General features: G+C 45.0%; 1 protein-coding gene across 2 annotated transcripts in view; it reads right to left on the bottom strand.

The window, feature by feature from the left end:
* Nucleotides 1-8,560: 8,560 nt before the first annotated feature.
* Nucleotides 8,561-13,687, bottom strand: part of nedd9 (neural precursor cell expressed, developmentally down-regulated 9) — a 54,233-nt gene continuing 49,106 nt past the window's right edge. For both annotated transcript variants that reach the window (XM_031788813.1, XM_020500169.2), the window contains exons 4-7: nucleotides 13,387-13,542; nucleotides 11,075-12,283; nucleotides 10,137-10,226; nucleotides 8,561-9,591 (exon numbers count right to left, since the gene is read on the bottom strand). In XM_031788813.1, coding sequence (XP_031644673.1) covers nucleotides 9,028-9,591; nucleotides 10,137-10,226; nucleotides 11,075-12,283; nucleotides 13,387-13,542 — 2,019 coding nt within the window. In that variant the 3' untranslated portion in view covers nucleotides 8,561-9,027. The remainder of the gene's footprint in view (nucleotides 9,592-10,136; nucleotides 10,227-11,074; nucleotides 12,284-13,386; nucleotides 13,543-13,687) is intronic.

Here is a 13,687-nt window from a genome sequence, read left to right as displayed (position 1 = left end):
AAACAGGATGCACCTGAGCTCAATTTCCAGTCTCATAGCGAAGGGTCTGAATACTGATGTAAATAAGGTACTTCTGTTTTTTTAATTTTTTTTTATCAATCTGCAAAATGTCTAAACAGTTTTTTTTCTTTGTCATTATGGGGTATTGTGTGTAGATGAGGACTTTTTTAAATTTAATCTATTTTAGAATAAGGCTGTAACAAAATGTTAAATCAAGTGGTCTGAGTACTTTCCGAATGCACTGTATAACTGTTGTTATGGAATGGTGTGGTTACAATTAACACAACAAAGACGATATCCAGGCTCCGTATGTACAGTTGAAGTCGGAAGTTTACATACACCTTAACCAAATACATTTAAACTCAGTTTTTCACAATTCCTGACATTTATCCTAGTAGAAATTCCTGTTCGTAGGTCAGTTAGGATCACCACTTTATTTTAAGAATGTGAAATGTCAGAATAATAGTAGAGAAGGATTTATTTCAGCTTTTATTTCTTTCAGCACATTCCCAGTGGGTCAGAAGCTTATTTACACTCGGTTCGTATTTGGTAGCATTGCCTTTAAATAGTTTAACTTGGTCAAACGTTTCAGGTGGCCTTCCACAAGCTTCCACAATAAGTTGGATGAATTTTGGCCCATTCCTCCTGACAGAGCTGGTGTAACTGAGTCAGGTTTGTAGGCCTCCTTGCTTGCACACACTTTTTCAGTTCTTTCCCACAAATGTGCTATAGGATTGAAGTCAGAGCTTTGTGACGATCACTCCAATACCTTGACTTTGTTGTCCGTAAGCCATTTTGTCACAACTTTGGAAGTGTGCTTAGGGTCATTGTCCATTTGCGACCAAGCTTTAACTTCCTGACTGATGTCTTGAGATGTTGCTTCAATATATCCATGTAATTTTCCTACCTCATGATGCCATCTATTTTGTGAAGTGCACCAGTCCCTCCTGCAGTAAAGCACCCCCATAACATGATGCTGCCACCCTGTGCTTCACGGTCGGGATGGTGTTCTTCGGCTTGCAAGCCTCCCCCTTTTCCTCCAAACATAACGATGGTCGTTATGGCCAAACAGTTCTATTTTTGTTTCATCAGACCAGAGGACATTTCTCCAAAAAGTACAAGGTTTAATCCCCATGTGTAGTTGCAAACCGTAGTCTGGCTTTTTTATGGCGGTTTTGGAGCAGTGGCTTTTTCCTTGTTGAGCAGCCTTTCAGGTTATGTCAATATAGGACTCGTTTTACTGTGGATATAGATACTTTTGTACCTGTTTCCTCCAGCATGTTCACATGTTCTTTGCTGTTGTTCTGGGATTGATTTGCACTTTTCGCAGAACGCGTCTCATTCCTGAGCGGTATGACGGCTGCATGGTGTTTATACTTGCCTACTATTGTTTGTACAGATGAACGTGGTACCTTCAGGTGTTTGGAAATTGCTCTCAAGGATTATCCATGTTTTTTCTGAGGTCTTGGCTGATTTGTTTAGATTTTCCCATGATGTCAAGCGAAAAGGCGCCAAGTTTGAAGGTAGGCCTTGAAATACATCCACAGGTACACCTGCAATTGACTCATGATGAAGCTTCTAACGCCATCAGAAGTCAACTTAGTGTACAGTCAATTTAGTGTATGTAATCTGACCCACTGGAATTGTGATAGTGAAATAATCTGTAAACAATTGTGGGAAAAATGACTTGTCATTCACAAAGTAGATGTCCTAACTGATTTGCCAACACTAGTTTGTTAACAAGAATTTTGTGGAGTGATTAAAAAATGAGTTTTAATGACTCCAACCTAAGTGTATGTAAACTTCTGACTTCAACTGTATCAAGCATCTCAGAGTAGTAGGAGTGGTGATCTAGGATCAGGCTCCGCCCTGTCCAATTTTTTTTATTCATTGTGATCTAAAAGGCTAAACTGACCCAAAGTCAGCATTCCTACTCTGATATGCTTGATACATACTGCCCCAGAACTCTCTATTAAGGCAACAAATAAATAGGCTATTGCTCTGGCTAGCTAGCCTCCCAGAGGTGATAGCTGGGGTGTTTTCAATAGGGACCAAATGGAAGTGAAAAGCTGAATAAGGGAGAACCTAAACTTGTCCAAAAAGAATCCTTTGTGTTTTCCGTTGTAAAGTATTTCGCAATGGTGTGCCCTAAAGACTACACCTGATGCTACAGGGTCGTCACTAGCTTCCGTAGTCATAAAGATGGCATCCTTCCCTGTAGTTCATTACATTATCTCTGATCCATTTATAAGCCTGACATTGTAAAACATGTTAATTCTCTATGTAAGGATTTAACGTGTGATTGTCCAAATTTCACTTTTGTTTTGGGCTATTGCTGTAATTTACATCCAGAATAAATATATTTCTTAACTCTTAATAGAAATACATTTCTTTGAATTGTAGGGGGGTGGGGGGGGGTTGTAAGCATATTTGTTAAACTGCATGTTCAATTTGATGTCACAACACGGACACATTTTAAGGCTTGTACATCTTTTTGAGTGTATTATTTTGTCTTGCATATGTGTAGCCAGACTTGAAATGTACTCTTTCTTTGACCCTCCACACTTACTGTCATATTTGCATACAGTGACTGAACGACAGGGGGCAGTGTTGCTCAACATGAAACAGTGATGGAGAAAATTACTGTAGTCAAAGGGAGTATTGGAAGAGTTTAAAACCAGCCAATTTACATTTCAGATGTAGGTGTATTTAAAGTCTATCAAGCCATATGTTGTGACTGTGTAATCCCAGTTAACCCAGAACTAAAATCTAGAATTTAGTCAGATTGTGGTAGTCTGTCCATGAGAGATAACAAATCGGAAGCACAGCCGAGAGCTGCCCAGTGACACAAGTCTACCAGACGAGCTAAACTACTTCTATGCTCGCTTCGGGGCAAATGGCACTAAAACATGCATGAGAGCACCAGCTGCTCCGGAAGATTGTGTGATCGCGCTCACCGCAGCCGATGTAAGACCTTTAAACAGGTCAACATTCACAAGGCTGTAGGGCCAGACGGAATACCAGGACGTGTACTGTGAGCATGCGCTAGCCAACTGGCAAGTGTCTTCACTGACATTTTCAACCTCTCCCTGTCCGAGTCTGTAATACCAACATGTTTTAAGCAGACCACCATAGTGCCTGTGACCAAAAACACTAAGGTAACATGCCTAAATGACTACTGACCCGTAACGGTCACATCTGTAGCCATGAAGGGCTTTGAAAGGCTGGTCATGGCTCACATAACACCATTATCCCAGAAACCCTAAACCCACTCCAATTTGCAAACCGCCCCAACACATCCACAGATGATGCAATCTCTGTTGCACTCCACCCTTCCCTTTCCCACCTGGACAAAAGGAACACCTATGTGAGAATGCTGTTCATTGTCTACAGCTCAGCGTTCAACACCATAGTGCCCTCAAAGCTCATCAATAAGCTAAGGACCCTGGGACTAAACACCTCCCTCTGCAACTGGATCCGGGACTTCCTGATGGGCCGCCCCTGGTGATAAGGGTAGGTAACAACACATCCACCACGCTGATCCTTAACAAGGGCCCCTCAGAGGTGTGTGTTCAGTCCCCTCCTGTACTCCCTGTTCACTCATGACTGCATGGCCAGGCACAACTCCAACACCATCATTAAGTTTGCTGATGACACAACAGTGATAGGCCTGATCACCGACAATGACGAGGCAGCCTATAGGGAGGAGGTTAGAGACCTGGCCATGTGGTGCCAAGACAACAACCTCTCCCTCAATGTGATCAAGACAAAGGAGATGATTGTGGACTACAGGAAGAAGAGGACCAAGCACACCCCCATTCTCATCGACAGGGCTGCAGTGGAGAAGGTTGAGAGCTTCAAGTTCTTTGGTGTCCACATCACCAACAAACTAACATGGTCCTGGCACCCCAAGACAGTGGTGAAGAGGGCACGACAAAACCTATTCCCCGTCAGGAGAATGAAACGATTTGGCATGGGTCCTCAGATCCTCAAAAGGTTCTACAGCTGCCCATCGAGAGCATCCTGACTGGTTGCATCACTGCCTGGTATGGCAACTGCTCGGCCTCCGACCGCAAGGCACTACAGAGGGTAGTGCAAACGGCCCAATACATCACTGGGGCCAAGCTCCCTGCCACCCAGGACCTTTATACCAAGCGGTTTCAGAGGAAGGCCCTAAAAATTGTCAGACTCCAGCCACCCTAGTCATAGACTCTTCTCTCTGCTATCGCATGGCAAGCGGTACCGGAGTGCCAAGTCTAGGTCCAAGAGGCTACTAAACAGCTTCATAAGAGTCCTGAACACCTAATCTAATGGCAACCCAGACTTTTTGCATTGCCCCCCCCCCCTGCTTTTTTTTACACAGCTGCTACTCTCTGTTGTTATCATCTATGCATAGTTACTTTAATAACTCTACCCACATGTACATGTTACCACAACTAACCGGTGCCCCCGCACATTGACTCTGTACCGGTACCCCTTTGTGTATATAGTCTCGCTATTGTTATTTTACTGCTGCTCTTTAATTACTTGTTACTTTTATTTCTTATTCTCATCCATATATATATTTTTTAACTGCATTATTGATTAGGGGCTCGTAAGTAAGCATTTCACTATAAGATCTACACCTTTTGTATTCGGCCAATGTGACTATTACGATTTGATTTGATTAGTGACTGTGTGTTGTTGAGAGAAAAAAGCGAACAGTTATAATTTGCTTCATTTGGAGGAGAGGTGAGCATCCCTGGCAGTTATATGACCAATGGTGAAAGGTTTAGGTTTAAAAATAATTTTGAAGACATTTTAATATTAGAGAGGCCTGAAACTTTTGGAACCCCTATATATACTGAACAACAATATAAACACAACATGTAAAGTGTTGGTCTCATGGTTCATGACCTGAAATAAAATATCCCAGAAATGTTCCATACATACAAAATGCTTCTTTCTCTCAAATTTGGAGCACACATTTGTTTACATCCCTGTTAGTGAGCATGTCTCCTTTGGCAAGATAATCCATCCACCTAACAGGTGTGGCATATCAAGACACTGATTTAACAGCATGATAATTACACAGGTGCACCTTGTGATGAGGACAATAAAAGACCACTAAAATGTACAGCTTTGTCACGCAACACAATGCCACAGATGTCTGTTGCCAGAGAATTGAATGTTAATTTCTCTGTCATAAGCTGCCTCCAACATCGTTTTAGAGAATTTGGCATTATGTCCAACCGGCTTCACAACCACAGACCACGTGTATGGCGTTGTGTGGGAAAGTGGTTTGCTGATGTCAACATGATGAACAGAGTGACCCATGGTGGCGTTGGGATTTTGGTATGGGCATGCGTAAGCTCCGGACATAGAACACAACTGCATTTTATTGATAGCAATTTGAATGTACAGAGATACCGTGATGAGATTCTGAGACCCATTGACGTGCCATTCATCTGCCACCATCGCCATGTTTCAGCATGATAATGCACAGCCCCATGTAGCAAGGATCTGTACACAATTCCTGGAAGCTGAAAGTGTCCCAGTTCTTCCATGGCCTGCATACTCAACAGACATGTCACCAATTGAGCATGTTTGGGATGCTCTGGATTTACGTGTACGACAGCGAGTTTCAGTTCCTGCCAATGTCCAGCAACTTCGCACAGCCATTGAAGAGAAGTGGGACAGCATTTCACAGGCCACAATCAACAGCCTAATTTATTTATTTCAATTGATTGATTTCCTTATATGAACTGTAACTCAGTAAAATCTTTGAAATTGTTGCATGTTGCGTTTATATTTTTGTTCAGTATATCTGCCTTCATGAGCACCTAGCTTGCCTGCGTTACTGGTGAACCAGAGGCAGTCATTTATAAGTTGTTTGGTAAGCAGCCTCTCTCACCATCTGACACAGACACAGATAGGAGCGACCAGGGCTCATAGGGCTCTGGTCAAAAGTAGTGCACTATACACAAAATAGGGTGCCATTTGGGATGAGCAACACAGCACCGACCGACCTCCAGTCCTGAAACAGGTCATTCATTCATCAAGCGCTCTCGGTTTCCAGATCTGCAGTGTTTACTCAGCCAAGGCTCAGTTTCCAGATCTGCAGTGTTAACTCAGCCAAGGCTCAGTCTCCAGATCTGCAGTGTTAACTCAGGCAAGGCTCTCAGTCTCCAGATCTGCAGCGTTAACTCAGCCAAGGATCGCAGTCTCCAGATCTGCAGTGTTTACTCAGCCAAGGCTCTAATTCTCCAGATCTGCAGTGTTAACTCAGCCAAGGTTCTAAGTCTCCAGATCTGCAGTGTTTACTCAGCCAAGGTTCTAAGTCTCCAGATCTGCAGTGTTTACTCAGCCAAGGCTCTAAGTCTCCAGATCGGCAGTGTTAACTCAGCCAAGGCTCAGTCTCCAGATCTGCAGTGTTTACTCAGCCAAGGCTCTAAGTCTCCAGATCTGCAGTGTTTACTCAGCCAAGGTTCTAAGTCTCCAGATCTGCAGTGTTTACTCAGCCAAGGTTCTAAGTCTCCAGATCTGCAGTGTTTACTCAGCCAAGGCTCTAAGTCTCCAGATCGGCAGTGTTAACTCAGCCAAGGCTCAGTCTCCAGATCTGCAGTGTTTACTCAGCCAAGGCTCTAAGTCTCCAGATCTGCAGTGTTTACTCAGCCAAGGTTCTAAGTCTCCAGATCTGCAGTGTTAACTCAGCCAAGGCTCTCAGTCTCCAGATCTGCAGTGTTTACTCAGCCAAGGCTCAGTCTCCAGATCTGCAGTGTTTACTCAGCCAAGGCTCAGTCTCCAGATCTGCAGTGTTTACTCAGCCAAGGCTCAGTCTCCAGATCTGCAGTGTTAACTCAGCCAAGGCTCTAAGTCTCCAGATCTGCAGTGTTAACTCAGCCAAGGCTCTCAGTCTCCAGATCTGCAGTGTTAACTCAGCCAAGACTCTCAGTCTCCAGATATGCAGCCAAATCTCTCAGTCTCCAAAGGGCCATTTCTTTCTATTGTTTGTTTCGGAGCCAACCACGAGATGTGCCTGGATGCCATTATTAGCTGATGGTAAATCAGTACAGAGTCTTGTCACCCGGGACCTGAGACTTGGGGGGAATGACACATCTTCCTGATTTACCGTGTCAATCCACATTCTGGGTTAAATTAAGCCTTTTAAAAGCCATTCCAGAGCGGATTCCGTTTTCTCGTCTCGTCCCCTGGGATAGCAGTGAATGGAATGCAGCAGGTGATAATACCACTGATGGCCTGTTAAGACCCAGGCTCTGTGAGTTAAGTTTTCTGATTGGGAGATGATAGGGGTTTGGCATAGGCATCTCCTTCATACCCCTATACCAGTCCCTTATAGCCACAGGCCCACCTCTCCACAGGGAGAAACTACAGTATATATACAGTGTATTTCAGTCAGGCTGTAATGAAAAGGGGGGTCAAGAGGGGTAGAGGGAAAATAAACAATGAATGTTTCTTAGCTGTATTTGAAGGCTCTGTGTGCATATCCAACCCACAATGCCTTTCATTAGATGCTGTTGCACTATTCAGTATGCCGTGCCATAAAACGATGGTTCATCTGTGTGCTGTGCATCAAGAACTATGTTATGACCCTTAACCACTGTGTTATGACACGTTCTAGATGAAAAGAGAAAATGCTAAAGATAGTTTCCAGATCAAGACCAGTTGGGCGTGATGTTCTGTCCCCCTCTCCCACCTTCCTAACTATGCCATAAAAGATGTTCCACAGGCTAAGACTGATCATTTGGCGTGGATGGACTCTGTGCTGGCCCTGCCCCGCTTACCGTGAAATCCTTTTAGCCCCGTCTTTCATCGTCCCATCTGAGGCTTAGATGGTATTTTAAAAATCCTCATTGAATATGACATGGAATGGAAAATAACATGAGGATCCAGGAGAATAAGAGCGAAGGTGAGGCAACTTATCTTGATGTTAACATGATTGACTGCATCTACTACTGAGTATTCCAAGAATTAGTTCCAAGTCTACTTCTTTAACATACTGTACATTTCCGTTGTTGTTACGTTCTCATTTGTATTCAAACAGGACTAGTATCTTCGTCCGTATGTGAAAACGTGAGCGGTTTACCATCTGGTCATTATCATACCCATTTTATTTATTTCCACCACACCCAGCACTGGGTGAATGTAAGAGATGAATACGAGGCTTTAGCTGTGAGTTTCACTGTTGGTGCCAATATTGTGTACCAGTCCAGCCATTTTGGTCTCTAGTTACTCCAGTTAATAATATCTCTGACTGGTCCACCTGGTGTGTGTGTGTGTGTGTGTGTGTGTGTGTGTGTGTGTGTGTGTGTGTGTGTGTGTGTGTGTGTGTGTGTGTGTGTGTGTGTGTGTGTGTGTGTGTGTGTGTGTGTGTGTGTGTGTGCGCGTGTGCGTGTGCGTGTGCGCGCGCGCGTGCGCGTGCGTGCGTGCGTGCGCAATAACATAGGTCGGTGAGCTTTAACAATGCATGGTTATGTCATGTCATGTGCACTGTCTGCAAACAAAGTGGAGCCCACTAGTCTCCAGCAGTTCTTTTTTTTAAAATAAAAAGACACAGTCATATGGGTAAGAACAGTCCTTTACTTTGTCTGTTGAGAACCCTACCGCTTTCAATAAAAGAAGTACGACATCTAACCATTTACAGGTGAAAATGAACAACAAAAAAACGGACATGTCATCATCATAAGTTGCTTTATAATATATGAAATTGGAATGTTACGAAAACATGTCCAAGTAACCCTAAAAAGCCACGGATATCACATCTATATATTCATATCATAATTAATTATATAAAACAATCTACACAAAAATAGAGCCTAATATTTACAGAACAGAGAAAACAAAACTATTTACAACAGCCCAAAAATGTACTTTTAAGATTAAGAATAAGCAATTTTATATATATATATATATATATATATATATATATATATATATATATATAGAGATACTGTATATACGGTATATAAACAGGTTGCTGTAGTGAAATAGGCGGGACCAGGAAGTGACAAATGACAATGCAAACTATCACAAAGCAGCCATCTGCAGCAGCTGTTCTTTGAACTGTTGAGCGTGGTGTGAGAGATCCGTGACTCTGTCCACCATGTCCTGCACGTAGGCTGTGTTGGGGTAGTGCAGCGCGGCCGTCTTGGTAGCTCCCACCACTGTCTTCAACAGGTCACATAGCACGTTGCTGGAGTTCATCACCCGGTTGGCCACTTCGGGCGTGGCTGCCTGCCTGGACAGGGTGTCACCGATGAACACCAGTTTGTGGGCGCTGAGGATGACAAACTTGCTGTGTGCCACGAAGATGCGCGGTGGCTGGCCGGCGCCCACGCAGCCGAAGAAAGCGTCCACTGCGTTGAGCAACGTGACAAAGTGCTGCTGGCACTGCTCCGCATAGAAGCCCAGCAGCTGACGGTCCCGCGCACACAGCTGGGCCCCGCCTCCAGCCAGGGAAGGGGAGGGAGAGGAGGAGGAGTCTGAGGGGGAGGAGGAGGGGCCTGTTGGGTGCTGGTGGGCAATCCACTGTGTTATGTCATTCTCCACTGGTTTGATCACCTCTTGCTCCAACTGTATGAACTGGTTAATCTGTGACATGAAAGAGTCTGATCAATATTTTTGGTTCCATTTCTCAATTGACTTAAAATGTACACAAGTAGATAAACTGTGTGGTATTATGGAGACGGACATCTCTAATGTACACAATAAACATGATGAAAATACATCCTACATTTCAATTTCATCATGGAATTCTCCTTCTTCTTCCATAGAAAACATAATTGTTGCATGATTACAGGAGTGAAAAGGTTAATCTCCTGTTCTACGGCAGTATGTATGAATCCATGAATCCATGAAGGAAAGGTCATCCACTGTGAGCGTTTGAATAATATTGTATGTTCAATAAATTATGTGAACAGTATGAAAAGTCTGTTTGAGAGTGGATACATTTCTCTGCCCACATCTCTCAGCTTTATAGAAAACCAATGTGGCGGAGCAACCGTTTTGTTGTTTTTCAAATTGAGGAGTGGGCCTTTAATACTGTAAATCTAGTGCATAGAAACAATACTAATACATGAATATGCATGACTAAGTATGGTGGCCCAGACTGGCCAAAAGAGGAAAGAAGCCGTTACCTGTTCCTCTCCCAGCTGTAACTTGCTCTGCTTAATGATGTTCTCTTTCTCCAGGAGCTCCTTCTGCTGCCGCTCAAAGTCCTCTTTGCCCTGAGGAGAAACAAGAGTGTGACTGAGGAGAAGACCAACCAAAGCAGCAGATTCAAACAGCAGAGGGTAAGTACAGGTGTAATTCCCAATGCATAACCTGCGATACAATTCCTGCTACTCAGATTAGGTTTGAAAACATAGTCCCTCTCATATAGTCCTACATGTTGATGCTCAGTAAAACATTTGTATGTTAGTTATTCTTTTCTAATCTATCTGTTGTCTTCCTGGATGAACAGATGGGACTACCCAACAGGCAGATACAGCCTGGCTTTACCCACTCTTAGAAAAAAGGGTTCCAAAAGGGTTCTTCGGATGTCCCCAAAGGTGAAGCCTTTTTGGTTCCAGGTATAACTCTATTGGGTTCCATGTAGAACCCTCTGTGGAAAGATGTGAATCATTCTGCAGAAAGGGTCTTTCATGGAACTCAAAAGGGTTCTACCTGGAACCAAAAAGGGTTCTTTAAAGGGTTCTCCTATGGGGGACAGCTGAAGAACCCTTTTAGGTTGTAGATAGCACCTTTTTCTAAGAGTGTACGTACTGATAATGCAGCTAGCATGCTCAACACCACCTGATCAGCGTTTCCCTTAAAGGTTAAATATTGTGTCAACACACTTAAGACACTGTATAGGAATCGAGTGATTCACATCTAAACTCTCATGCATAGATCAGGGATTATATGTTGATGTGAGGGGCTAACATTTGACTTAGCTACCGTTTGTCTTACCATCTAAATTGAATAATCGACTGTAAGTCGCTCTGGATAAGTGTCTGCTTAATGACCAACGTTTTGTGTACAGTAAATATAACATCTGTGTGGTAGGTCAGGCTAGAGTCAGAGTCAAACATACCTGCAGATGGACGTAGTCATAGTCCTCCATCCAGCTCTTCACACATTTCTCACTATTGTTCATGTTGCCTTTGTCTTGGTTGGAGGGCACAGGAAAGGGCTTGGTCTGGCCTACGTAGTTGTCGCTGTCCGAGGACGGGGAGGTGAGAGGATGGATGACAGCTTCCTCTGGCGTGCCCCCCCTGGGGTAGGAGGACCCATTCATGGTTGGCGTCCGCCTGAAGAGCAGCTCGGCGTTACCCCCCACGGAGGAGGCCAGCTGTTTGGCATCGTCGGGCACCGTCCTGGAAACCATAACGAAGCGGTCCAGGTTGTCACTCTTAATCTGGTGCTTGGTGCTGCTGGAGGTGGCCAGGGCGTTGAGGGCCCAGCCGCAGTTCTCCAGGCTCTGGTAGGTCTGTAGGATGATCTGCTGGGAGTCCTCCAGCCTTCCCAGCTGCCTCCTCAGCTTACTGTGCAGGCTGGGGTCTGACAGGGCCGTGGCGTTGGCCACAACACCCCTGCCAAATACCACAAAGTCTGCCAGGGCTGCCCGTACCCTGTCCAGCATGGTGCGCACCTCGTTGGTGTGGCGCTCCATGAAGGGGTAAGTCCTCCAGTGGGAGGAGGAGGCCAGGGTCTGCAGGGCCCCCACAGAGGCCTCCACGGCCTGATGCAGGCGGTACAGCCTCTGGACTGCCTGGTCCACATCTAGGGCCAGCCGGCCCTCAGCGCTGGAGACCGTAGAGGTGGAAGAGGTGGACATGGAGCTGCGTGTGGAGCCCGTGCTGGAGAAGGACAGGCGGTTCACCCCATCTGTCATGTCCCCCAGAGCAGGTGGGATGTCATATACGCCCTGGCCCTTCCCCCTGTCCCTGTCCCTCTCCTGGGGGGTGGAGCGGTGCTGGGAGGGGGGCTGCTGCATCCCCCTGGGGATATCATACAGATCGCCACGAGGCACCGCCCCTGAGAGCTGGTGGGCGGGGGGCGGCACGTCGTAGATGCCTTCGTTGTCGCTGGCGACAGGGCGTTGGAGGTGGTGGGGTCCGATTGGCTCGGAGCTGGGGGGAAAGTCATAATTGGACTGGGGGGACGGGGAGGGTTTGGTGAGGGTGGGTGGGGGTACGTCGTAGATGCCCTCCTGTTGTTTGTGTTGTTTGAGAGGTTGGGGGAAATCGTAGTTTCCCTCCTGGAGGGCTGGGGTGTTCCGGCAGGGAGGCACAGAGTACACCTGTACAGAAAAGACAAGCGTTTGGATGAGTGCCTCATAGACTACAGTATTTAAAAAAAAATGTATTCAACCTTTATTTAACTAGGCAAGTCAGTTAAGAACAAATTCTTATTTACAATGACGGCCTACAGTAAGGAGGGGAGTAGACAGCGCATCAACCAGCATGCAACAATGAGTCATAGCTACAGAAATACAGCCTACCAAATCAATAACAAACAAGCTTTGCACCACATTATTTCAATTAGATATTGAGGAACTGACAGAACCGACTGTTTCGGTTGATACTATATTTGCAAACCTCAGTGCTCATCTTCCTATTCCTTCCCCATAACTCAGTATCAGCCTGAATATGGCAAAACGCATAAGCAATAAACATCTAGCATTGTCCTGACAGTGTGGAATATGGATTGTGACGTAAATGGCACGTAGCGTGAAAGCGGAGCTGGATAAATAAAAAGAGTGGGCTGTAAGTGATTTCAGTCAGCCTTGAAATGTGCTCCTCACTGCGAGACAGCCCGAACCCAACCACGATGCAAATAACGGGTTCCCACATATTTCACGTTATTACAAACAAACTGATGGCCCTAAGCCTTGGCTGGGCCTAGAACACTGTATCCAGGGTGTAATGTAAGATGCTCCAGACTACATCCCAAATGGCACCCTATTCCCTAAAAAGTGCACTAATTTTGACCAGAGCCCTATGGGGCCTGGATAAAAGTAGTGCACTATATAGGGTGCCATTTGGGATATATCCCCAGAGACGTAATAATTTAGTCCTTGACTTCCCTGCTGGAGAGTTAACAGACAGAGAGAATGCTACTCAGCGAGTTTTGCTCGAACACTATTGGCAGGCAACACTTTCATTTAGGGAACCGCGAAAATGTAATAAATATGATAATTTGACATATTATTAATTTATTACCATGCAATTAAGAGGGATACTAGAGCATGTATCAATAAATAAAAGTAAAATGTTCCGGACCTAAATGGCTACCGCTTCCTTTTGACTTTATTAGAATGTAGAATGACCAGGTTATAAACCTTCTATATGTGGTCTCAGTGTGGGTAGTGTTTCTCTGTGTAGTTTGAGTGGTCTGACATACCCTTTGCGTAGAGGGAGGGATATCGTAAACCCCTTGTGTCCGGGGGTCCATCTGAGTGGATTGGGGAACATCATAGACTCCTCCTTGGGAGGGAGAATTGCCATGTTGTCCAGGAAAAGGCGATCCCATAATTTTCCCAGGAGGAATGTCATACACCTGGAAAACAGAGTGACATTCCAAAATCAGGATACCATAGATTACATTGAATGGCAGAAACAGCAAAGTAAAACACTGAGGCTGTGTCTCAAATGGCTCCCTGTTCCTTATGTAGTGCACTATTTTTGGCCAGGGCCCTTGGGTG

This window comes from Oncorhynchus kisutch, linkage group LG14 (genome assembly GCF_002021735.2).
Source record: "Oncorhynchus kisutch isolate 150728-3 linkage group LG14, Okis_V2, whole genome shotgun sequence".
NCBI lineage: Eukaryota > Metazoa > Chordata > Actinopteri > Salmoniformes > Salmonidae > Oncorhynchus > Oncorhynchus kisutch.
The sequence above is the reverse complement of the archived record's forward strand: the minus strand, read 5'-3'. Positions and strand labels throughout refer to the sequence as shown.